Here is a 27,262-nt window from a genome sequence, read left to right on the forward strand (position 1 = left end):
GAAATGCAGGTGACGATGGCTATTAGATGATTATTATTCATACAGGTCTCGCACTTAGGAACTGAGAGGCTGGTCGTTGAAACTATAGCAAGTGGATCAGCTGGTTCAGGGAAAGTATAAGTGCCGAGAAGAGAAAACCAGTGTGGGTGAGGGGTGGTGGGGAATGCTGGTGACTTTGAGCCTTGAAACCTGGTCAGGGGTGATGCTCACCATCAAGGGAGCCAAGAGGCTCTTACCCAGGAGGCACTTGTCACTGGATGACTAGTCTTTATAGCTGATTTTACCAAATGAGATTCCTCGGCTACCAGCGAAGGTATATCTAGGAGCAAGGGCTGTTGCCGAGGATGCCCTACTAATGTTGCAGGTGTCAAAGGCTGTCATCAGTCTCAGCCTTTTCTCTTCGGCAACTATCTGGTACATGACAGTTATCTCAGTGCTCACAATCTTCCTTGCTGTGCTGTGTGATTTGAGGAGTTTTTATAAGGTGTAGGTTGTGTTCTCTTTCCTAAGAGCCTGCATGGCATAAGGGAGGCAAATGATCCTAAGTTGCCCAGCTCATACCCTGGGGCATCTGGAATCTTCTTATGGTCCCATATTTCATATCTGTTTTTCCTGGGAAAGCAGGAACAGTGGGCTACTTGAGTCTGTATGACCAGCTTCATGAGACCAGCTCCTTTACAGACGAGTATTTCCTGGTCTTTTAAGACCATGTGGTCTTCAGTAAATTTCTTTTTAAGTATCTTTTGAAAAGTATGGGTTTGTTTCCTCTTTTAACAAAAACCAGGTCTTTTAAGCTAAAAAAAAATTCATTAAGCACTTCCTATATGCCAGGCCTTGTGCTTAGGAGGCATGTGGTCTAGTGGGACAGAAAGACATAAGACCAGATGATTTCAGACCTATGTGATCTTTCCCAAGTGATCTCCCCCTTTGTTAGCTCAGCTACTTGCTTCAGGCCTCAAAACATCCATTTGCAGCAACCCTCAGCTTGCCTTCTTTACGTGTCTTTAGTGTATTTGAGTTCAGTCAACCCAATGATGGATCAATCTTTGTATCTGAGAAAGACATTCGTTGCTTCTCTAAGGAACCAGCTCCCTCTGCAGGTTTGCTGGGGGAAAAAAATCCCTTGCAGGTGTCTCTTGCCGGGAAGGAATTAAATGCAAACAGACCCTGAGTTGTAAATAATCAGGGTCATATATAAACTTGCGAGAGAAGATGTCTTCATATTAATATCTATCACAAGTTGGAAAGTTTCTTATGAAAATTGGAGTCTTTGTAACCGTCATTGGAACTGACTGTGAACATCTTAACTCCAGCACATTGCTGGGCCATGGCGGTTCTAAATTCAGATTTCTTGCTTCCTTTGAATTTGTTGCTCTTGCCATTACATTGTGCCTCCCCTAAACCATAGCTGAGGCAAGAGAAGCAGGCTAGATGGGGAAACGACAGAGAAGGTTTGGATTGGTGTTTTGAACCTTGGCTGCCAAAGGGGATCTGTGCGCTCAGTGTGAAAGCTGGCACATCTCTCCGTCGCTTAGATTGGCAAAGACCGGTATTACTTACATGAATATGAATTAAAAACCATTTCTTCATCGAAAGGCTTATAAACTCTCTACTGTCCTCAAAGCCCTTTGCTTCTAAATTGTAGGTAATTGATGCTTCTGGGTTCAATCAGGGAACCAGAACCACCAAGGGAGATATAGGATAAAATCTTTATTATAGTAACTAGACCTTCCACAGTTGTGTGAGCTGCTGGAGAAGTTTGTGTCAGGCTGTCCCCTTGGGTTCTGGTGGTCTGAAGTCACTGTGGGTGGGCAGGGTCTGCCGTTGGGGGAAAAAAAGCTGGACGTGAAAGGGGAGAGAACAAAGACAAATTGGAAGCCCTGACTGTCTCTTACTGCCTCAACATGTGGACTTGGGTGACTTGCAGAAGGGGCTGTGAGCTTCACCTTAGAGCTTGCAGGGGGCACCTGGCCCGAGGAGGGGAGAAACTGAGGCAGATACTGCAAGTTCTGAAGACGCACCAGCTATGCCCTATGCCAACACGCGGCTCCTGCTGGTCAGTAAGGATGTGCGCAAGCTCCAACAGGTCCTGGCGCCCAGCACACCAGTCAGCCTGTGCTTTCATCTGTGCCTTCCGAAATGCATGAAGATCTCTCTTGTGGCAAACGGGCCTGGGGAGGGGATCCTGAGAAATGTAGTTGGAATGTAGGCTAAGTTGACACAGTATAAAACTACCCCTGAAATTGTTACTCTATTCTAATTAAAAAGGCCTTCTAGATAGTAAGTTCCTTGAAATGAGTGCCACACCTGTTTGCTTGTCATTGTATTTCTAGCGTCTTGCCTGCTCAGTAAACAGTTGTTTTTTTTTTAAAGTGTTTTCTTTTTAAATTTTTTAAAAAGCTTTTATTTATTTGAGAGAGAGAGAGCATAAGCAGGGGGAGCTGCAGAGGGAGAGGGAGAAGCAGACTCCCTGCTGAGCAAGGAGCCCGATGTGGGGCTCCATCCCAGGACCCTGGGATCATGACCTGAGCCGAACGAAGGCAGATGCTTAACCGACTGAGCCACCCAGGTGCCCCTAAACACTTGTTTTCTGAGTGATTCCTTAAAGCCTGGCCTTCTAACGTAACCTATGTTAATGTGATTCTCTGTACAACTGCTAACGTAGAACTAGTTTGCACCACAGAGAACGCTGGTGGTAATCATCTTGCATGCATGCAAGGTAAACCGATTTGAAGCTTATTTCTGGAAGTGTAGCCCTGGAAGCCATTTAAACCACTGGAACCTGAAAAATCAGGATGAGTTTCAAAATTGTATGCAGCATAGGTATCTGTGTAAGTCAGAGATACCCGTATAAGTCAAGATTTCTGAGCTTTCTTTCCATCCAGGCAAATTTTATGTTCCAATTTCTATGCCTGGAAAAATAATGTTTGTTGCTTAATTTATTTCCTGAGCCTGTAATAGCAATAGGAGTATTAGATCATCCTATTGATTAAACATCCACCCATGCCTGACAGAAAAGCTCCTACACAGACAGGAAAGTAGATCAAGACAGGGTCATACCTGCTGAAAATTGTCCAGCGTTGGATTGGGTTCTGGCGATAAACTTTCAAGACTTTTCTTGGTACTGACCAGGCTGTACCGTGTGCTTCCTTCTGATCCAGAACCCACCCCTCCCCATGTTTGGGGTTCCCAGGGAGGAGACAACCAAACACATAATTGGAGCCAAGCAGCACTGTCTCCCCAGGGCCTTAAACTCACCCCCCCCCCAATTACTCCCACTCCTGAGAAGACATGAAAATAATCTCTTGCCAAAATATTAGGGAAACATATTTTGAAATTCGAGATAACGTAGATGAGCAAGATTTGGGGCTTACAGGGAGAATTTCCTGAAGCATTGTGAATTATTTCATATTGTTTCTCCTGTTTAGCTTATTCTTGCTGCTTTTTTGTTTTTCTTTCTTGGAAAAGAGCAGCCCTGGGGACAGGAATTAAATCCATACGAACCTGGCCAGTTTAATACATGTTTATTGAAGCCCACTCAATGGAAGGCACTGTTAATGTGTGCTACAGGGGCCTTGAAAGGGTACAAAGGGTGTCTTCTAGGACATGGTATTTAGGGCAGACAACCAGGCACACAGCCTACCGTGGCCTACATCCAAATGCAGCTGGCCTTTCACACATGCCTTTTCTTTTTAAAGATTTTATTTATTTATTTGACAGAGAGAGATAGTGAGAGCAGGAACACAAACAGGGGGAGTGGGAGAGGGAGAAGCAGGCTTCCCACCAAGCAGGGAGCCTGATGACCTGAGCTGAAGGCAGACTTTTTTTTTTTTTAAGTATTTATTTATTTATTTATTTATTTAGCATTTTATTTTATTTTTATTATGTTATGTTAATCACCATACATTACATCATTAGTTTTTGATGTAGTGTTCCCTGATTCACTGTTTGGGTATAACACCCAGTGCTCCATGCAGTATGTGCCCTCTTTAATACCCATCACCAGGCTAACCCATCTCCCTGCCCCCACCCCTCTAGAACCATCAGTTTGTTTCTCAGAGTCCATAGTCTATCATGGTTCGTCTCCCCCTCCCATTCCCCCCCCTTCATTCTTCCCTTCCTGCTATCTTCTTTTTTTAACATATAAATTATTATTTGTTTCAGAGGTACAGATCTGTGATTCAACAGTCTTGCACAATTCACAGTGCTCACCATAGCACATCCCCTCCCCAATGTCCATCACCCAGCCACCCCATCCCTCCCACCCCCACCACTCCAGCAACCCTCAGTTTGTTTCCTGAGATTAAGCATTCCTCATCAGTGAGGTCATATGATACATGTCTTTCTCTGACTTATTTCGCTCAGTATAACACCCTCCAGTTCCATCCATGTCGTTGCAAGTGGCAAGATTTCATTCCTTTTGTTGGCTACATAATATTCCATTGTATATATATTCCACATCTTCTTTATCCATTCATCTGTCGATGGACATCTTGGCTCTTTCCACAGTTTGGCTATTGTGAACATTGCTGCTATAAACATCAGGGTGCACATACCCCTTCAGATCCCTACATTTGTATCTTTGGGGTAAATACCCAGTAGTGTAATTGCTGGGTTGTAGGGTAGCTCTGTTTTCAACTGTTTGAGGAACCTCCATACCGTTTTCCAGAGGGGCTGCACCAGCTTGCATTCCCACCAACAGTGTAGGAGCGTTCCCCTTTCTCCACATCCCCGCCAACATCTGTCGTTTCCTGACTTGTTAATTTTAGCCATTCTGACGGGTGTGAGGTGGTATCTCATTGAGGTTTTGATTTGGATTTCCCTGATGCCGAGCGATGTTGAGCACTTTTTCATGTGTCTGTTGGCCATTTGGATGTCTTCTTTGGAAAAATGTCTGTTCATGTCTTCTGCCCATTTCTTGATTGGATCATTTGTTCTTTTGGTGTTGAGTTTAAGAAGTTCTTTATAGATTTTGGATACTAGCCCTTTATCTGATATGTCATTTGCAAATATCTTCTCCCATTCTGTTGGTTGTCTTTTGGTTTTGTTGACTGTTTCTTTTGCTGTGCAGAAGCTTTTTATCTTGATGAAGTCCCAATAGTTCATTTTTGCCCTTGCTTCCCTTGCCTTTGGCGATGTATCTAGGAAGAAGTTGCTGCGGCTGAGGTCGAAGAGGTTGCTGCCTGTGTTCTCCTTTAGGATTTTGATGGACTCCTGTCTCACATTTAGGTCTTTCATACATTTTGAGTCTATTTTTGTGTGTGGTGTAAGGAAATGGTCCAGTTTCATTCTTCTGCATGTGGCTGTCCAATTTTCCCATCACCATTTGTTGAAGAGACTTCTTTTTTCCATTGGACATTCTTTCCTGCTTTGTCAAAGATGAGTTGACCATAGAGTTGAGGGTCCATTTCTGGGCTCTCTATTCTGTTCCATGGATCTATGTGTCTGTGTTTGTGCCAGTACCATACTGTCTTGATGCTTTGTAATAGAGCTTGAAGTCTGGAATTGTGATGCCACCAGCTTTGCTTTTCTTTTTCAACATTCCTTTGGCTATTTGGGGTCTTTTCTGGTTCCATACAAATTTTAGGATTATTTGCTCCATTTCTTTGAAACAAGTGGATGGTATTTTGATAGGGATTGCATTGAATGTGTAGATTGTTCTAGGTAGCATTGACATCTTCACAATATTTGTTCTTCCAATCCATGAGCATGGAACGTTTTTCCATTTCTTTGTGTCTTCCTCAATTTCTTTCATTAGTATTTTATAGTTTCCTGTGTACAGATTCTTTGCCTCTTTGGTTAGACTTATTCCTAGGTATCTTATGGTTTTGGGTGCAATTGTAAATGGGATCGACTCCTTAATTTCTCTTTCTTCTGTCTTGTTGTTGGTGTATAGGAATGCCACTGATATCTGTGCATTGATTTTATATCCTGCCACTTTACTGAATTCCTGTATGAGTTCTAGCAGTTTTGGGGTGGAGTCTTTTGGGTTTTCCACATACAGTATCATATCATCTGCAAACAGTGAGAGTTTGACTTCCTCTTTGCCGATTTGGATGCCTTTGATTTCTTTTTGTTGTCTGATTGCTGTGGCTAGGACTTCTAATACTATGTTGAATAGCAGTGGTGATAGTGGACATCCCTGCCATGTTCCTGACCTTAGGGGGAAAGCTTTCAGTTTTTCCCCATTGAGAATGATATTCGCTGTAGGTTTTTCATAGATGGCTTTTATGATATTGAGGTATGTACCCTCTATCCCTATACTCTGAAAAGTTTTGATCAAGAAGGGATGCTGTACTTTGTCAAATGCTTTTTCTGCATCTATTGAGAGGATCATATGGTTCTTGTTCTTTCTTTTATTAATGTATTGTATCACATTGATTGATTTGTGGATGTTGAACCAACCTTGCAGCCCAGGGATAAATCCCACTTGGTCATGGTGAATAATCCTTTTAATGTACTGTTGGATCCTATTGGCTAGTATTTTGGTGAGAATTTTTGCATCCATGTTCATCAAGGATATTGGTCTGTAATTCTCCTTTTTGGTGGGGTCTTTGTCTGGTTTGGGGATCAAGGTAATAGTGGCCTCATAAAACTAGTTTGGAAGTTTTCCTTCCATTTCTATTTTTTGGAATAGGTTCAGAAGAATAGGTATTCTTATTTAAATATTTGGTAGAATTCCCCTAGGAAGCCATCTGGCCCTGGGCTTTTTTTTGGGGGGGGGAGATTTTTGATGACTGCTTCAATTTCCTTAGTGGTTATAGGTCTGTTCAGGTTTTTTATTTCTTCTTGGTTCAGTTTTGGGAGTTTATACATCTCTGGGAATGCACCCATTTCTTCCAGATTATCTAATTTGCTGGCATATAGTTGCTCATAATATGTTCTTGTAATTGTTTGTATTTCTTTGGTGTTGGTTGTGATCTCTCCTCTTTCATTCATGATTTTATTTATTTGGGTCATTTCTCTTTTCTTTTTGATAAGTCTGGCCAGGGGTTTATCAATCTTGTTAATTCTTTCAAAGAACCAGCTCCTAGTTTCGTTGATCTGTTCTACTGTTCTTTTGGTTTCTATTTCATTGATTTCTGCTCTGATCTTTATTATATCTCTTCTTCTGCTGGATTTAGGCTTTATTTGCTGTACTTTCTCCAGCTCCTTTAGGTGTAGGGTTAGGTTGTGTATTTGAGACCTTTCTTGTTTCTTGAGAAAGGCTTGTATTGCTATATACTTTCCTCTCAGGACTGCCTTTGCTGCATCCCAAAGATTTTGAACGGTTGTGTTTTCATTTTCATTTGTTTCCATGAATGTTTTTAATTCTTTAATTTCCTGGTTGACTCATTCATCCTTTAGTAGGATGCTCTTTAGCCTCCATGTATTTGAGTTCTTTCCGACTTTTCCTCCGAAGGCAGATGTTTAACGACTGAGCCACCCAGGCGCCCCCACACATTCCTTTCCTTTTCTTTTCTTTTCTTTTTTTTAAAGATTTTTTATTTATTTATTTGACAGACAGAGACATAGCAAGAGAGGGAACACAAGCAGGGGGAGTGAGAGAGGGAGAAGCAGGCTTCCCGCCGAGCAGGGAGCCTGATGCGGGGCTCGATCCCAGGACCCTGGGATCATGACCCGAGCCGAAGGCAGATGCTTAACGACTGAGCCACCCAGGTGCCCCCACACATTCCTTTTCTTTTAGAATGAATGGAGAGTACCACCAAAGGAGAATTGCTGAACTTTTCACTTTCCTGTTCTGGAGGCTGTCTTTTGGCTAGCAGAGTTAAAAAGGATTGTATCCTGACTTTAGGCTATAGAAATGAGGATGTTGTGTCCAAATATATATTGTTACAATGAGCACTTATGGGGCACTTAGTGTGTGCTAGGCAGTATGCTGAGCACTTTCTGTGCGCTATTCCATTTTAACCTCTGAGCCACTCTTTGAGACTGATAGTGCTCTTAATCCTAATTTAGGAAACATAATCTCAGAGAAGTTAGGGAACGAGCCAAACATGCCACAGCCAGTAAGTGGAGGAGTGTGTAACTCAAGAACCTGCTCTCTTAACCACCATGCTCTGCTGCTTCCCTCAGATCCCATGAGCACCCTGGTGGATACTGTGCCAACCAATAAAATGGGTCTGCTTTTGTGTCTATGCAGACAGAAGTCCCGACAAGGATAAAAATGGTTCCCAGAGCTGAGCAGGATAAGCATTTATCTTACAGCTTAAATTTTAAAACTCATGTTTTCCCCCTTCTCTAAAAAACATTGTCATTATTGCGAGCAAAATGCTAGTAGACAGGAGGATTGGAAAAATTATATGGGAGACTAGAATGTTACTGCTTTCCCTAAATTATCTTTAGGGTTATAAAAAGTTGATTGCATATAGAACATAGTCCCTGGAATGGGAAAAAAGTAAGCGTTTTGGGACCTATTAGTTAGAATGGAGATGAGTGATAGTCAGATTTACTGTGGATTCCAGTCATCTGGGGTGCTTGTCACAAGTACCTGTTCTAGAACCTCATCTCCAGAGATTTTGATGAAGCCTGGGGTTGTGCCCAGAAATCTGCATTTTAAAAAGAAGATTCTGATGCATGTGGTCTATATACCACACTCTGAGAGTTGAGATTGAAGACTGGGAATACTTTAGTATCTGGCCTTCCCAGTGTTGAAAGCCACCACCACCACCACCACCACCACCACCACTACTACTACTTCTTTAAGATTTAGTTATGTATTTAAATCCAATTAATTAACATATAATGTATTATTTGTTTCAGGGGTACAGATCTGTGAATCATCAGTCTTATATAATACCTAGTGCTCATTACAACACATACCCTCCCCAATGTCCATCACCCAGTTACCCCATCTCTCCACCCCCCTCCACTCCAGCAACCCGCAGTTTGTTTCTTAGGATTAAGGGTCTCTTATGGTTTGTCTCCCTCTCTGGTTTCATCTTGTTTCATTTTTTTCCTCTGAAAGCCAGCATTTCTTGAATAGTTTCCTTTGAGTTCATTCATATCCCAAAGTCTCCAGTGAGTCCCCGTTGTACTGCTAGTTCTTAGAATAATTGTACCCTAATAATAATTCTAATAACAAAGGGCGAGTTCAATTTAATAATGAGTACTTTTGGAGGAATTTTCGATGAATTGAATGACTTAATTGGGTACCGATTTATGCAGTTCTTACAGAATATGAAATTGCTCTAATCAATAGAGGATAAAAGCCTCAAATGATTTCAGTAATAGAGTAAATGCCTTCAGGACTTGAATGCAGCCTCAGGGACATCAGCCCATGGTAAATGTGGTTAGGTTATAGAAATGTATCCTGTCTTTAGGCTATAGAAATGAGGATGTTGTGTCCAAATATATATTGTCACAGTGAGCACTTATTGAGCACTTAGTGTGTGCTAGGCAGTATGCTGAGCACTTTCTGTGTGCTATTCCATTTTAACCTCTGAGCCTTACTTAGAGAGTTTGCTAATGATTATACCACTATATTTATTCTATCCAAATATATTGAGTATATGATATGCACAAAGCTTTGGGGAGAGTACAGAAAGTTGTGTAAGACTCAGACCCCAGTCTAAAGCAACTTACAGTTTATAAAATTTGACATTGTTTATGCCTGGCAGGACTCTGGATAGTCATAAACAATTACTTTTCCATGAGTAATTTATGACCACTTAAATGCAATGCACATTTGAGAGGGAAGAAACAAATATTAAGGGCAATAGTTTTTAAGACACACGCATCCTGTTTCTTCTCGTCTTTTCCATGTGCCACAGTGTATGTTTCTACTTCTTATTACAGAGTTGGAGTGGCCTTTTGTGAAAAGAGAAAGTCATAAAAAGTAGAAATAAACTGACTGCAAATGCCATCTCCAGTTCCCTTCTGTGTGACATCCCATGACAGTTCCTCCCTCTCTTATTTCCATGATTGATATAGCACAGCCTCCTATGGAGCGTAATCCAAGGAGGTGTGCAGTCCTAAGACTGACTGCTAACTGGGCTGATGCCTCCATTCGGAAGAAATGCTGGAATCCTCACACATGTTTATTCATTAAAAAAGAAACAAAGGCTTTGAAGGAGCATTACTCACAGTGTGGCTTGTGTACCGGTCTCAGCCTGTGAGCTTTTGTCTTAAGACTGTTGTGAAAAGAGTAAGCATTCAGAAACTTTTAGAGCTCTTTGATAGAGTCATGTCATGCCTGCTAAATATGATTAATAATAAAAGAATCGAGTTCATGATTTCTCTTTGTCTTTTTTCATTTTATTATTCTACTAATTACTTTTTATTGTATTTTTTTAAGATTTATTTATTTATTGAGAGAGAGAGAGTGTGAGCAGGAGGGACAGAGAGAGAGGGAGAGAGAGAATCTCAAGCAGATTCTGTCTTGAGTGCAGAGCCCGAGGCAGGGCTTGATCTCAAGACCCTGAGATCACGACCTGAGCCAAAACCAAGATGGCCAATTAACTGACTGAGCCACCCAGGTGCCCCAACTTTTTATTGTATTTTATAAAAGTATTGACTCATGATGAATTTGAGATAATTTTTTAAAAACTGGTCCTTCACCACAGAGAAGCACTATTTAAGTATCTTTTCTTGATTCAGAAAGTGTTCAGCTTCCCTTCTCCCATATTAGTTTTCTTTTTATCTTGCAAATTTTTGTCAGAGTAGGCCCCTAGACATTAAATTTTTAGCCAGTGTGTGAAACTGGAAAAGAGAGACTTCTTTTGATTACAAAAATCATTAATTTCCTAAATAGCCATAAAATTACTCTCTCTTGAAACCAAGTTGAAGTGCTTTCAAGATTAAAATTTTTGAAAGAGAAATGCAATTTTAGAAAAGGAAATTATCTTTTTATTTTTTTATTTTTTATTAACATATAATGTATTACTTGTTTCAGGGGTACAGGTCTGTGATTCATGAGTCTTACACAATTCACAGCGCTCACCATAGCACATACGCTCTCCAGTGTCCATCACCCAGCCGCCCCATCTTTCCCACCCCCCACCACTCCAGCAACCCTCAGGTTGTTTCCTGAGATTAAGAGTCTTTTATGGTTTGTCTCTCTCTCCGGTTTCGTCCCATTTCATTTTTTCCTTTCTTCCCCCATGATCCTCTGCCTTGTTTGTCAAATTCCACATATCAGCGAGATCATATGATAATTGTTTTTCTCTGATTGACTTATTTTGCTTAGCATAATACCCTCTAGTTCCATCCACATCATAGCAAATGGCAGATTTCATTTTTTTTGATGGCTGCGTAATACTCCATTGTATATACACCACATCTTCTTTATCCATTCATCTGTCGACAGACATTGTGGCTCTTTCCATAGTTTGGCTATTGTGGACATTGCTGCTATAAACATCGGGGTGCACGTACCCCTTTGGATCACTACATTTGTATCTTTGAGGTAAATACCCAGCAGTGCAATTACTGGGTTGTAGGGTAGCTCTATTTTCAACTGTTTGAGGAACCTCCATACTGTTTTCCAGAGTGGCTACACCAGCTTGCATTCCCACCAACAGTAGGAGGGTTCCCCTTTCTCCGCATCCTCGCCAACATCTGTCGTTTCCTGACTTGTTAATTTTAGCCATTCTGACTGGTGTGAGGTGGTATCTCATTGTGGTTTTGATTTGTAGGAAATTATTTTTTTAAAGCAAAGCTTTGTTTTTTCTGAAGTATTATATTAAATTTCTATTAATGTATTAAGCAGGTTTGGCAGGGTAAAACTTCAGAGTTAAAAAAATTTAAATAAGGAGAGTTAACATTTAAAAACATTTATGTCAGCGTGCTTGGCCGATACTGTCCATTGAGTAAGCTGTGGCCTAGTAGAAAACACCTGAGCTAGATTCTTAATCAGCTCGGCTGACAGATCATTGCCCTTGACTCAGCCACCTTGCCTATAACATGAAGCTGCCCATCAAATGAAGGGGTCAGACCAGATGACGCCTGAGGCCTTCTCTACTTCTAATATCTGTACGTCTGTGAAGCTAATCCATAATCACTTTAGACTACTTGTATTTTCATGAAAAAAGTTAATTTTTGGAAATTAAGTAAGATAGCCTCCTTTGTATACTAAGTATTTCTTGATATAGTCCTTGTCAAGATGAAAACTATGCAATTCATTCCCTAAGCAGATAGAGAAATAAAACTGAAGAATGCCAAAGTTAAAGCATTTTATAAAAGTAGATAAGTAGAAGTAGTGGTTATTCTAGGCATCCTTGAGCTATGACAGTGAGTGCTGGTAGGAGAGACAAACATGATGAAGTTGGCACTCACACTGGGACTTGCTTAAAGTTCACATGAAAAGAGATTGATTAGAGACCCTGTCCAGTTCTTTTTGTCCCCTTCTGATCAATGAACTTGAACCTCTTCCTTTTCTAATTTTTTAGGAAATTTTATTATCTAATTTTGTTATCTTTAAAAAAAGGTTTTTTGGGGCACCTGGGTGGTTCAGTCGGTTGGGCGTCTGCCTTCAGCTCAGGTCATGGTCCCAACGACCTGGGATCGAGCCCCGCCGCGGGCTCTTTGCTCTGCGGGGAGCCCGCTTCCCCCTCTCCTCCTTGCTTGCACTCTCTCTCTGTCTCTCCTCAATCTGTCTCAAATAAGTAAATAAAATCTTTAAAAAATAAAAAAATAAAAACAAGTTTTTCATGAATTCATTGGTCTTATGTCCAAATAGTATAAATTTATGAATTGTTCCTGCATATTTTTGGTTTGTTAGTCTATTCTGAATTTATGTAATATGTAATGCCAAGCAAGAATCTGTAAAGTACAGTAAAATAATGCACAAGGCAAAGGTATTAAAAATGATAGTATATATTGTTATGTGCTGTGAATATGTGAAAAGGATATTATACCATTTTTTATCGTATTGCTTTATGTGGTTATCTCCAGCCTTTTTGGCAATATCTCTGCAAAACTTTTTCAGCATGCATCTTCAAAATGTGCATCTCATTTATTTATGAATTACATATAGGAACTACTGCTATTAGCTAATATTTCAAGTATATCACAATATACTTAGGGTGAGGCTTTTCATTTATCATAGTCTTACATAACCACAAAGCTAATAGACTTACTGATGATTTTCCTCTGTTTTGGCCAAGCTCTTGTCAGATCTGATTAAATTTGTCATTATTTTTACCTTGTAATGTATAGAAAGCTTTTACTCGGAGTAGAAGCGTCAGCTCTGTGACCCCGTGTTATTTACATTTGTGTTTGTATTATCATCTTTAATCTGCAGGTTCCTTTCATACATCCTGCCCATCTGGGGATGTTTTTAGTCAAAGGGCACGCATCACAATCTGTAGCTGGATCTGGCGGGCCCGTCACTGTGCATTTCTGTGCACTCAGAGCGAATGAACAGAGAGCATGAGCCTCACCCCCTCCGCGTGTGGAAGTTCCTCTCTTCCCGGAGGGTGTCTCAGATCCTACAGGGCAAGGTCCTCAGCTGACTGAGGGCACAGTGCCAACCCAGAGTTAAATACCAGCTACGATGCTTTCCTTTGTAAAGAAAATAAACACAAATGGAGGTTCCCATATCACAATAGGTTGTATGTACGTATCTACATAAACCTCCCAATTTTTGAGACCAAAGTTGACAAAAATATCATTTTTTTTTCTTATTTAAATCTTACCTCTTATATTGTGGCTTTGCTTTTCTTTTGTTTTTTGTTCACCCAGCTAGCTTTTAGAACAGAGTCTGGCTCATGTTTCTTTCAGTCTTCCTTAGTGTTTTGCACCTAGTAGGTGAGCATGAGAATACACATACACATGTTTCACTCTAAAATGAGCTCCAGGAATGTTTAGTAGTCATTACTTCGTTGTCTTGCTGAGGATGGGTGGCATATATCTTTTTTTTTTTTTCCTTTTTGGTAGTTTTAACAAACTGTTTGCTTGGGCCCAATGGGTTTCTTGTTTGTAGCATCTAAATAGAGTCATACTGCATATTTCAACTGTATTCTCTAATTTGCGAAACTAAATTTTTTCGCTTTTAGTCTACTGTGTTAGCCATTCATCTCAGAATGTTGCTATTACTGATTCATAGAACATTTTTTTCCTTCATTATTTATGTCCCTGATAAAAAACGTTAATTTTAACTATCCACTATCTACGTTAATCTACTATCTGAGCACTTTTATGTACCTGCATGATGAAGTGGTTTGGACAGTTCAGGCCTGTGAGGAATAAGGTGGATGGGGGTGAGTTTTTGGTCCGTGAGGGGTGTCAGCAGTGTGGCGCCTTTCACTGGTTTATTGATGCCACATTAGGAAGACGTGCATAAAGGAGTCCCACTAACTGGCTCCAGGGATGTCTCTAGAAGTAAAGAGAAACAACCAACAGTCATTCCCATCTTGAGAGAAGCTGTATCATTTTCTTGATGGAACAGAAGAGTGTCCTCAATCCTAGCTGTACAACAAAGTCCCCTGGGGGCTTTACAGAAATTTAAGGCCAGTTAAAATCTCTGGTGTGGCACCAGCCATCTGTATTTTTTTTTTCTTAAGTAGGCTCCATGCCCAGTGTGGAGCCCAAAAGGGGGCTCGAACTCACGGCCCTGAGATCAAGACCTGAGCTGAGATCAAGACTCAGGCACTTAACCAACTGAGCCACCCAGGCACCTCAGCCATCTGTATTTTTAAGAGCTCCCCGGGTGATTCCATCGCCCAGCCACGGTTGAGAGTAATAGTTCAAGAGGCAAAAAAGCTGATTAGGTCAATGGAAGGAAAACAAAAAGCGTAAGTCTCCGTAAAGGTGAAGGGATGCAACAGTAGAAAAGAAGTTACCCCACTATAACATGGAAAAAGTTGGGATAATATGGAACAATTTTGTAGCTTCAAGTTGAGGTAGGAATAGACATCTTCCCTTGACTACTCTTGATCACGCAGTGAGGGTTAAGATGTTGGCTGTGAGAACCAAAGGTTTATAAATTGATCTAAGAATGTCCGAAGGGCTTTGAGGCCTTGGGCTTTGGATGATGGAGGTTCACTGACAAACACCTCCAAGTTCAGATGATCTTCGGGGGACTTTTGACCTATGGGTATTTTACCCTGGAGTGTGCACTTGCACACGAGTGCTCTCATTTGGCCTAAGGGTACTTTACACCCTGTTAAGAAACCTTATGCTTAAAAGGTTTATTTGGTTTTAAAGATATGCCAGGGCTCTTGGCCTAACAAAGAAAGATAAAGTGAATCTGTTTTCACCTATGCCACTCTTTTGGTCTTTCTCACATATTACCTTGCTTTTCTGAGAAGAATATACATCTTGAGCCAGTGTGGGAGGGCACGGAGCCTTCCTTTCCTGTAGTTCCAGGGTCTGGTGAAGCATCTTCTATCCAATAAGCATCGACTGAGCATTTGTCAGTGACCCCTGCAAACTCTGCTTCTGTTGTAGGAAGCAGTGCAAGTATTGATTAAGCACTCGGCCGATGTCAACGCGAGGGACAAGAACTGGCAGACCCCCCTCCACGTGGCGGCTGCCAATAAGGCTGTAAAGTGTGCAGAAGTGATCATTCCCCTGCTGAGCAGTGTCAACGTCTCTGACCGAGGGGGGCGCACAGCCTTGCACCACGCTGCTCTGAATGGCCACGTGGAGGTGAGTGTCCTCATCACCGGGAGCAGGAAATCTCCCGAGAGCCTCTCTTCACCCCCAGTGGAACCTAATCTTACTCCTGAGGCTTTTAGCGAGTGTGAAGCTGCTATCTGCATGCCAAAACTCAGGCAACAATAGCCCATTTTAAATGTACAGCCAGTGGGTTGCAAAAGTAGCTGCCTCCTCGGGCTTCTCCTCTGACATGTGTGCCACAGGGTTGTCTGTGATGTCAGCTTCCTACTGTGTTTGAATTCCGGGTCACTGACCTGCCTTTGGATTTGATGTTAATTTGACTCAGATTATCTGCATGTTGGTTTTCTTTCAGATGGTCAATTTACTCTTGGCCAAAGGAGCAAACATCAATGCATTTGACAAGAAGGACCGGCGTGCTCTGCACTGGGCGGCCTATATGGGTAAGGGTTCCTGCAGACGACTGTAGCTAAAGAAGCTGTGGGCCTGCCGTGAAGCATGTAGGTTTTCCCTTTGTGCACGCCTGACTTCTTTCCAAGCTTGGGGCCCAATTGAGTGAAGATTTGGTCCACTTGACTGGCAAGCATAGAGCACTCTAGTTAGACAGTTGCTCTTTCAGAGACTGATTTTACCCCACAGGGAGGAGGAGGGATGAGTCACAGCCTGGACCTCATTGAATGTGTTTCAATCCGGACGGGAAAGCCGCACAAAATGGTGCTTCTTTTAACTTGTTATGGCAGCAAAATAAAGTGTTTTAAAAAGAACAAGGAGTGGCTAGCAAAGCCAGGACATAAATTCTATGTGTCCTTTTATTTAAAAGTATTTTTGAAAGAAACAAAAAGGAAGGAAGGACCACCCTCTGGCTGATGGGTAAGTTCAAGTGACAGCAGTAACCGTGAATCCTCCTGCTACTCTCCTGCCAGTGAACCTGGCCTTGCAGGTCTTGCTTCTGCCAGCTGGGCTGGGAGACATGAAGGAAGGAGTTAGATTTCTGTTTTTCTTTTTCACTTTTGTTGGCACAAGTGCCACTGACAAATGATAGGCCTCACCGAGTTTATTCTCAGTGTAGACTTGTGAGGAACGAAGAACTGGGATCCTTCCTTTGTGTTTGTAACCGGAGACTGGCCTGCAATTGGAAAAGCAGGTGGGATTCTACCAGCCCTATGTTATAAACCACCCGAATGCCCATCCCCTGGAGATTGAGTTGGTTAATGATAAAGAACTGCCCAGTGGGACACTGGGCAGTAACTACAGTGATGATGACATTAGTATTTATTAACATCAAAAGATTCTGTGTTAAGTAAAAACAGATCATAATAGCATGGTCCTCATTTTTGTAAAAAAAATCTGCAATATAGACGATCTGGGATATATTATATGCTGAAATGTTAGTTTGGTTTCTGAATCCTTTTTAACAAACCTACAGGCCTTTTATTATCATAAACAACAATAATGTTAATGGTGGCGGGGGAGAAAGAGAACGGGTTGGGTAGAGATGAAATAAATTATGTGGCTGTGGATGAGTCTGAATGGATATTTGGGCTTGAAAAACCAGACTCTTAAGATTTTGCAAGCATTATCATTTTTTTTTAAAAGACAACATGGACTTTGGAGATGACGGGAGCAGATTGGATGTCTGCATGGTACCTATGGGGCTGGAGTCAGGGTACATTGGCCAGACTGCTGTTTAGGCAGAGCACACACTAGATTAGTGTGTGATGGGATGCAAAGAGCCTGGGGTTTCAAGTTTGTTCTTTGCTGATATACAGTTAAAACATTTGTGTAGAATTGCTTTAAAGAAGTAAAGTCATTGTTTTGTTTGTCATCAGGATACAAATAGGAAAAAATACATAGATGACTATCTTTAAGGAATAAAGGACAAAACAGGACAAAAGACAAAAGATAGCACCACTTGAACTAAGGTAGCCTCACTAGTAACTGAAAATAATTTTTCTACATACAAGTTTTGGGGGAAAAAGTCAAATTTTAATAAAACAAGCCATGACCAAACTCTTTCTGTCTCATACACACACCCAACTCTCTCCCCCCTCCAAACACACCTCTCTCCCCATCTCTCTCTTTCTCACACACACACATGTAAACACACTCACACTCACCCCATGCACATCTCAGACCCTTGGAATCAGTACTTATCTTCTACCCCTCAATCATTAACCACATTTACAGCAGTGACCCAAAGCATCAAACAGTCTTCAGTCACAATATAGAGGTCAAATACATTTATCGTACTATATATAGTAAGATAGGGTACAAAGGAAAATATGCTAGAAAATATGCCAACAGGAGTTGAAACTGGAAAGGTTTATGTTTAGCCAGTAATTCACAAGAATACTTTTCAGTTGAACTGTATGAAATTGTCGTTTTTGTGGTCCAAAAAAAAAAAAAAAAAGGTCAAGCAACAGCAATTTCATATGATTTAACAGTAATGTAGAGTTATTCTGATTAATTGATTTTTTTCTTTCATTAATTTTTCCAAACCAAATTGTCAGTGTTGGACTTTAAGAAATGGGAAATGCTTTTAAAAGCATTGCTTTCATTTTAACATAATTCTTTCTTAGGCTGTGGTACTAACATATTGGCAGGACCTTGTTCTCATTGAAAATGGTGGTGGTAGTAAAAGCTAATGGTGATAATATAGGTGGAATCAGTCATCAAATTATCCTAAAAAGGCTACCCATGTTTTCTGCCGCTTTGTTTGTGAAGGCCACCTGGACGTTGTGGCGCTGCTCATCAACCACGGCGCAGAAGTGACGTGTAAGGATAAGAAGGGTTATACCCCTCTGCATGCTGCAGCCTCCAATGGACAGATCAGTGTTGTCAAACACCTCCTGAATCTGGGGGTGGAGGTGAGCTGTGATGAATGCATCAATTCATGGTATATTTGTGGGTTTTCTAATGTTTGGTTTGGTTTGTTTTTTTTTTAAGATTTTATTTATTTATTTGAAAGAGAGCACGAGAGAGAAAGCACACAAGCAGGGGGAGCGGCAGACTCCCTGCTGAGCAGGGAGCCTGATGCAGGACTCCATCCCAGGACCCTGGGATCATGACCTGAGCTGGAGGCAGACGCTTAACCGACTGAGCCACCCAGGTGCCCCTGTGGGTTTTCTGTTGTTGGGAAATTAAATCCTGTTTGCATTTTAATTCAGGAGGGTAAAAACCACCTTATTTTCTAGCATCCTATCTTTTTGAGTTTCCAGGGGCAATTGATGAAGGGCAATGGGGGCCTACAGCAAGTAATGAAAAACCAGAAACAGGCTAAGTTTCTATATCAACATAGAGAAATATTTAAACATATATATTGCATGTAATACATATTAGTCATTTTTTAGACGGGCTAGGGTTCTTCATCCTACCTTCAGCATTTAGTCTTCTAAATTGTGGTGTATGGGGTGCCTGGGTGACTCAGTCGGTTAAGCATCTGATTCTTGATTTCAGCTCAGGTCATGATCTTGGGGTCCTGGGATTAAGCCACACATCAGGCTCCATGCTGAGCACGGAATCTGCTTAAGAGTCTTTCTCTCCCTCCGACCCTCCCAACCCGCCAACAGCAAATGCAATGAAGACAGTGATTTTACCTGCCCTCTGTTGGATTCATTTGCAGATCGACGAAATCAACATCTATGGAAACACAGCCCTTCACCTGGCCTGCTACAACGGGCAGGATGCTGTAGTTAATGAGCTGACTGACTACGGTGCTAACGTGAACCAGCCCAACAACAGCGGGTTCACCCCTTTGCATTTTGCTGCTGCCTCCACACACGGTGCTTTGTGTCTTGAACTATTAGTAAACAACGGGGCAGATGTTAACATCCAGGTACGACACTCTTAGTCTCTCTCTCTGCTAGATACCTCTGCATTGAGCCTCTGTTTGAGCAAAATCAACTCTTGTAAATGCTGTCCTGTTTTAGAATCGGAATTCTGAGTACCTTGACTCCCACAGCCTTGTCCTATATTGGCCTGCTACGGAAACTTAGCTGTGTTGTTACTGCAGAAGTGGTAGGACCAGCTGGAAGGCACTGAGGTTCTAGCCACCTGCTTTTGGTAGCTTAGTGAATGTTCTGGAGCAAAGACTGGGTCCCAGGGATATTGACGTGGCCTAGTTTCTAACACGGAGGTGGATGTTGAGCTGATATGGCAGAGTTGCTGAGAATCAAAGGAAAGCCTAATCCAATGATCTCAGGTCTGTTCCTAACCCTGGCATGGCCCACCAAGGAGTTTCTCAGACACTTCCAATAGTAAACAGTAGGTAGTGACTGTAGTAATGTAACATTGACCTAATAGTGGTCAACTGGTCCTAATAGTCTTTATTCAGCAAACTTACTGAGGACTATCTAGTGCCCTCTGTTTGGTTCTGAGGGAGTGCTCCAGGATGAGCTATGAGCTCTGCTCTCAAGGAATTTACAGTACGGTAAGGACATAGTGTGCTACGATGTGCAGGAGACAAGAGAGAATGTAATGAGTGGCATGAGAGAGTAATAGAGTATTGCAAACTATAAGAAGCAAGTCAACGCTTGCTTCCTGCTTGGGGATCAAAAATGACGCCTGCTTTTGAGCTGAGAGTCGGAAGATTGGTATCAGTTGAGATGAGAAGAGATAGAATCTGAGAGAGGGCATTTCAGATAGAGAGAACCACATGAACAAAGAGTTTGGGAGTTCCAGATAGGAAAAGCTTTGGGTAGACTCTAGGCTAGTAGTTAGCTCACTGTAACAGATAACCAAGAGGAACTTAGGCACTGCCCTCGCCATCCAGATTACATCACTGTGAACGCATTTAGATTGTAGTGGACCATCCTCACCTGTATGAGGGACTTTGTGCTCATCCTCAGCTTCCCTTCTCCCCAGCATGCAGCAATCCTAAAGCAGGTCCCAGTGTATTCTGCCTCTGCTTTTGAAAAATGATTCTTTCTGAGATTTAATTTTAAGAATATTGGATCAATCCATTTTAATGACCTTCCCTATTCACTATTAAAATCTTTTTACATTTTTCTTATAATTTCTAATAGTGGGGAAATACGAGACAAATTTCCAGAAGAGCGATTTATTGAGCTTGAAGGGAGGAGAAACTGTATGAAAGAAAGGAGCCAGGAACAAGCTGAAATGTGACTGGACCAAGGAAGAAGGCTTATCAACTGACTGAGGGATTTGGGCTTCTATAAGCTGTGGGGACCACTAGTCATTATAGAGGTCTTGTGATCCAAACTGACATTAGAAATAGTAATCTGGTCACAGAACACCAGAGACAGAAAACAGGAAGGAAAAAAAATTGTATATATGATGACATAAACATTTTAAATGTTTATATGGCAAAACAAAACAAAAAACCCAAAAAACAAAAAACCCTAACGTATACAAAATTGAAAGAGGAACAACTCAGAGAAATGTTTCTGCATTATACATGATGAGCAAAGAGTTAATACATTTAATATATAAAGAGCTCACATAAATCAATGAGAAAAAGTCTGATAACCTACTAGAAAATACGTGTAAAGGCAAGTCACAAGAGAGGAAAAACAATATTCATTAAACCTATGAAAAATATATAATATCATTAGTGATTAGAAAAATGCAAACTAATGCACAAGTATATTTGCCTTTAAGATTGGCAAATATGGGGGCGCCTGGGTGGCTCAGTTGTTAAGCGTCTGCCTTTGGCTCAGGTCATGGTCCCAGGGTCCTGGGATGGAGCCCCACATCAGGCTCCCTGCTCAGCAGGAAACCCGCTTCTCCCTCTGCCACTGCCCCTGCTTGTGTTCCCTCTCTCACTGTGTCTCTCTCTGTCAAATAAATAAATAAAATCTTAAAAAAAAAAGATTGGAAAATATGAAAAAGACTAGTAATAACCTAGTGTTATTTGTGAAAAAACTAATATGCAATAAGTAAATATGATCTCATTTTTTAATTTTAAAAAAGTTATGTGTCTGGGTTATATGCATAGAAGGAGAAAAATACTTGGAATATATACCAATATGTTATCACTACAGAGAGGCAAAATTATGATTTGGATTTTTAGTTTCATTTTTATATATTTGTTTTAATCTTCTGGTTGTGATACATGAGCATGTGTTATTTTTATATCCAGGTGAAAAAAAAAATTTTTGTTTTTATAAAAAGAAAATTCAGGTATAGTGGACCTAGACAGAGGACACAATTAGAGAATAACTGGAAGTCGGTAAAACTCGTCTAGATAAGAGGTACTGAGGACAGGGGAGGGGCACAGCCAACAGAAGACAGAGGCTTTGCAGAAAGAAAATCAATGAAATTTGGTTGGATAGGAGTTGGAGGAGTTGAAGACAAGTGTAGAATTGAAATCTGATTCAGAGGTGACAGAGCATAGGGGTTAAATGTTCAGTTCTGGAGCTAGGCTGCCTCAATTCCAGTCCTAGCCTTGACTTTCAGTAATTATATAATCAGAAACAACCTCTCTTGGGTGTCTGTTTGTCTGTAAAATTTGGGAAATAGTTGCATCTTCTTCATGGAACCGCTGTGAGGATTAAACCAGTTATCTTATAGAAACTACTTAGAACGGTTTCTGCCACATGGCAAGCTCTCAATAAATGACTATTGTTTTGTTGTTAAGAGGGACATCAGGAGAAAGAGTAGGCTTACGAGGTAAAACTGTTTAGTTTTTTTTTTTTTTTTTAAGATTTATTTATTTGACAGAGAGATGCAGCGAGAGAGGGAACACAAGCAGGGAGAGTGGGAGAGGGAGAAGCGGGCTTTCCGCTGAGCAGGGAGCCCGATGCGGGGCTCGATCCCAGGACCCTGGGACCATGACCTGAGCCGAAGGCAGACGCTTAATGACTGAGCCACACAGGCGCCCCTGTTAAGTTTAGTTTTTGAGCGGGTGATTTTGAGCCTTTAGTACAGCCAGTCTGAGAAAACCAATGATGGAACATGCGACCCTCCAGTGTGGGAGAGCAGAAGAGCATAGAGGAAAAATCTTAGGCTGCCTCATTCACACAGGTGCTGGATCTTGGAGGCTGGAAGAGGGTGAGGTCACCCGAGGAGAGAGTACATCATAGCATGAGTGGAGAAAGGGATGAAGGGTGCCAGGATCCCTTTAGTCTTAGGGTCGGGAGGAAGAGGAGGAAGAACCAAAAAACAGATGAAAAAAGAAGAGTTAAAGAAAATAGAAAGGAAATGGAGGGGAGTACAATGTCTTCATGGAGGTAGAGAACAGGCAGAAATGAAGAAGCAGAATAGATAAAGAGAATTTCAGAGTTCCGTATTTTGTAAGTGGAGCCCATCCAAGGTCCTAAATGGGGGTAAGGGAAGGTCTACGGGGGCATCAAGGAGACCAAAGAACTGTAACCCGAGGTGGGAAGAGTCATCGTATAGTGTTGAAGTCGCAGAGGATGGTGGTGAGAAGACAGGAGGTTAACAGGTGGCCGAACTGGCGGTGTCCCCGAAACTTGTGACGCTTGTGTTGCCATGCTGGTATCTGAAGGACATCCTCCAATTCTCCAAAGAAAGGAAAAGTATTACTGAAGTTAAATAAAGTAGCTCTCTTCACCAGCCTTCACTTAATTAATTCAGGGGGTCGTCTGATGTTCTCCATTCCCCTTTTGAAAGCATGCCGACTGATGCTCTCCGTGTGCCTGACAACAAGGCTAGAAGGCCACTTTCTGGAACACCCACCTACTCCCCCCAGTTACCTGACCCAGTGCTCAGTTCAGAGTAGTTTAGGGACTCCAGCTATATATGGAGTTTATGGCAGTTTATGGCAGCCTTGTCCCCCATAAAATGGACCTGGAAAGCATGGCTCCTTAATTTTAATAATTAATTTCCCCCATAGACTGCTAATCATCAGTAGAATATGAGAAATACCTTTTTTTAAAATCTGAGACTTAGGTTTATATATTATCTGATCTGCATAAATGGGACTTTGGTTAAAATCTAGCCTTCTCCCTCAGTCTCCTTTCATCTCCTCTGTTTACATCCTCCGGTTTCCTTCTCTTTTTTTTTTTTTTTTTTAAAGATTTTATTTATTTATTTGAGAGAGAGAGAATGAGAGATAGAGAGCACGAGAGGGAAGAGGGTCAGAGGGAGAAGCAGACTCCCTGCTGAGCAGGGAGCCCGATGTGGGACTCGATCCCGGGACTCCAGGATCATGACCTGAGCCGAAGGCAGTCGCTTAACCAACTGAGCCACCCAGGCGCCCTCCGGTTTCCTTCTCTTGAATCCTCCTTCACGATTCCAGATGCACTCTGGAGGCACGATCGTCTGCCATTTCCATGGAGCCATTTTGTCTGACTCTGGATGTGGCTTTCTAATTGAAGTTGTTATCTCTCTGTACCACATTGCTCCTTGGATTTTAAAAGTGTTTGTAGATCGCAAGACAATTTGTATTTGTTTAGATTTTCTGAAGTTTGGGGGAAACAGCATATTGAAACGTAACCAGTACCTACCCACATGTTCATTTTGTTTTCCCCTATCCTCACAAAATACTAAAAGTGATGTCTTCATGAGCAATTTGCAAGATGATGGAGAGAGAAGGAAGGATGTGTGTCCTGTGCACATTTTACAATCCTTCATTTTCCTTAGATTGACCATGGCCCTGTCTCTGACTTTGTAATGTTGGTTTAATTGTGATAAATAATAAAGACACAATACTTTATACGATAATCCATTGAAGGTTCACTTGTATTTTGCAAATAGGAAGAGCATGAGAAGATACAAAATAATTTTTCTTCTCCATTACAGACTGCATTGTAATTCCTGTAGCATCCCAAAACTCTTTCTGGAAGCATTCAAAATGTTAAAGAAGGCACTAAATACATAGCTCTTCCAAATACTGCTTAGATGGGTTCAGAAATTACCCTTGCCTGGTTGCCTACCTCCCAGTCATTAACATTCAGACTGCCCACGGTCTGACTTCTTTTCTGTCCCTGGGCCCTTAGGCTGTGTAGCCCTCAGACACTGGGGCTGAAGTCCATCACACATCTCCTGAAGTGAACCAGCTCCCTTCTTTATATGTACCAGGTCCAAATTATAGAATGAGTTGCACTGCAGAGGTCGAAGGTGAAAACTGGAAGAGGCAAGAGGAAGAAAGCAGTGATAAGGATATTACGATTGGAACTTTGGAGAGGATATGAGGAAAAAGGAGAGGAATGAATGAGAACCAACCAGGTACCATCTCTGGCCTTTAGAATCCATTCATGTCTCCCACACCGAATGCCTTCTTTCCTCATCCTCCAACATCCCCCAAACCTTCCCTAAACTCATAGGCATTGTAAATGGTGAGCCATTTAAAAAATTGGACTATGTATGGCTTTTTTGCAAATTAGGGTTTTAGATTGCTCTTCCCTTGAATTAGGAGGCCCCTGTGGGTTTCTGACACATTTCCTCTAACCCCCTGCAGACTGGCCTTGATGTTATCTTATAGAGGCTCTGTTGCCTTCTAGTAAGTTCACTGAGCTGTGTGACTCCAGGAGGCACATGCCACAGACAACGCAATGCCTTCAAGTTCTTGGGTGGTAACAACGTCTATGAGTTTAGGGAAGGTTTGGGGGATGTTGGAGGATGAGGAAAGAAGGCATTTGGTGTGGAAGACATGAATGGACTTCTGAGGAGAATGCTGGTGAAGGAAATTGAAACACTCCATTTAGTTCAAGGATTAATCTTCCTTGAAGGATGCTAAATTCTGCCCTGAAAGAGTACTGATAGTCGCAAAATATTCTTAGTCTTTTTTGGTTTTCCTTCATGAGCATGGCTGAGCCGTGCCTAAATCAATAGAAGGGCTTCTTGCGTAATTAAAAAAAACCTCAAAATAACAAAATTTTCTGAGCCCTAACTCTGATGGGAAAATGAGTCTAGAAATGGGAAAGAGACTAGAAATTAAGAAAAAATCTTATAAAAGCAAAGCTTTGAATAAATGGAAGAATTGAACATATCCTCTCCTTTGACAACGCAGTGAATATTTTATCCTTGTCTGAAGTTCTTAAAACAGCAGTGACAGCAAGTCCCCCCCATGTGACAGATTTCTCAGGCAGATAATGAAACTCAGTAGGGTCCCTGGTCTCCACCTGAATATCCTGAGTTCTAACTAGTAAAGACTAAATAAAAAGTATTATCCTTTGACCTTCATTAGTTTCCAACGGCTTTTTGAAATAGCAAGTTCCTTTTATATCCAAACCATGTAAGCACAACTGTTCCAGAATGGCTCCATGATATTCTCAGTGCTTCCTGTCCCCACCTCCCCCACCTTCTGCCGCTATATGCCTCAGGGGAAAAAAATCAGCTCAGGACTGGACTTGGTGATAGATAAACCCAGGCAAAGATAGATCTGATATAGCTGTCCTTTGTATTTTAATTTGGTTGTCTATTTGTCCCTTTACCAAAGGCACAAGCACTCCGTGGGAGAAAAGGGTGTGGTGTTTGTACCCCTGAAATGGAACCAGCTTTGTAAACTGCACACCACAGAAACTGTTTACTTCTGCTTTGGCTCTCTGGCTGCAGTTTAGGTAGTTACTACCAAGTTGGTGGTTATTCCCTGGTAAAGCCTTTAAGCTATTTTCTAGACGTGGTGCTTAGTGCTTAGCTAAATATTTATGAAGATATTATCTAAGCACTGAAATATTTATGGCTTTATATATTTTTAACCAAATGCTAATTAGTTATGTTTTCGATTAAATTTAAGAGAAAATATTGGGGCAAAATTTAAAGAAATAGCACCACCTAGGGACAGGTTAATGTCAACTCGGCGATTTCTGTAATCGTGTCCCTACTCTCTTGATTGCTGCTCCTTCTCCTCTAAAAATACCATTTCAGTAAAGCTTCAAGCTTACTTCCATCTTCCTTTCTCAATCTTTTCTGACTCTAGTTATAATCATATTAGATGAGAAAAGATCCTATTTTCCCCCCATCTACCTGATGACTTTTCACTATAAAGATTCGATGCACTTACCATTCTGATTAACTCTTTCCTTGGCAAAGATTGTGCACAACTCCTTTCTTCCTTTCTAAGGAATAGACTTACAGGATATAATAAAAATTCTTCTGTTAAACCCTTGTGGTTTTATAAACTATTCCAGCCCCCTCAGTCTAAAGCAGTGGCTCCTAAACTTTAACGTGCTGTGCAAGTTAGAAATGGGGACCCCTTTATCCCAGCTCTGATTCAGTGGTCTGGGTTGGGGCACAGAACTCACATTTCTAACGAGAGCCCCAGGTGGTTTAGATGCAGTTAGTCCTTGGTTCACTCTGAGAAATACTTGTTCAAATGATTATTTGTTCCCATTGTGAAGTTTTTAAAACAGAGAGTCATTTTTTAAATGTATTTTTAGGTTGCTGTGTTTTCCTTTTTTTAAAATTAAGATAGTTTCTTATTTGAATATAGTTGACATACAATGTTTTAGGTGTACAATGTATTAGTTTCAGGTGTACAATATAGTGATTCACTTTCTCTAGACGTTGTGCTGAGCTCACCGCAAGTGTAGCTCTCATCTGTCACTGTGCAAAGCTCTTGCGGGATCATTGACCCTATTCCCTATGCTATGCCTTTTATTCCTTGACTGGAAGCTTGTGTCTCCGTCCCCCCTTCACCCATGTTGCCTATCTCCCTACCCCCTTTCCTCTGGCAACTATCAGTTTCTTCTCTGTATTTATGAAAATGTTTCTGTTTTTTGTTTTGTTTTTTAGATTCCACATATGCGTGAAATCATATGGTATTTGTCTTTCTCTGTCT

The 27,262-nt window shown here is 41.3% G+C and overlaps 1 protein-coding gene across 7 annotated transcripts in view; it reads left to right on the plus strand.

Annotated features, from left to right (window-relative positions):
- Window positions 1–27,262, plus strand: part of ANKRD44 (ankyrin repeat domain 44) — a 323,392-nt gene that overhangs the window by 171,196 nt on the left and 124,934 nt on the right. For all 7 annotated transcript variants that reach the window (XM_028121815.2, XM_088021610.1, XM_088021608.1 and 4 more), the window contains 4 exons: window positions 15,391–15,591; window positions 15,914–16,001; window positions 18,283–18,425; window positions 19,181–19,393. In XM_028121815.2, coding sequence (XP_027977616.1) covers window positions 15,391–15,591; window positions 15,914–16,001; window positions 18,283–18,425; window positions 19,181–19,393 — 645 coding nt within the window. The remainder of the gene's footprint in view (window positions 1–15,390; window positions 15,592–15,913; window positions 16,002–18,282; window positions 18,426–19,180; window positions 19,394–27,262) is intronic.

This window comes from Eumetopias jubatus, unplaced genomic scaffold (assembly GCF_037043125.1).
Source record: "Eumetopias jubatus isolate StellerSeaLion01/CBP00866 unplaced genomic scaffold, mEumJub1_p1.0 scaffold_3, whole genome shotgun sequence".
NCBI classification, from domain to species: domain Eukaryota; kingdom Metazoa; phylum Chordata; class Mammalia; order Carnivora; family Otariidae; genus Eumetopias; species Eumetopias jubatus.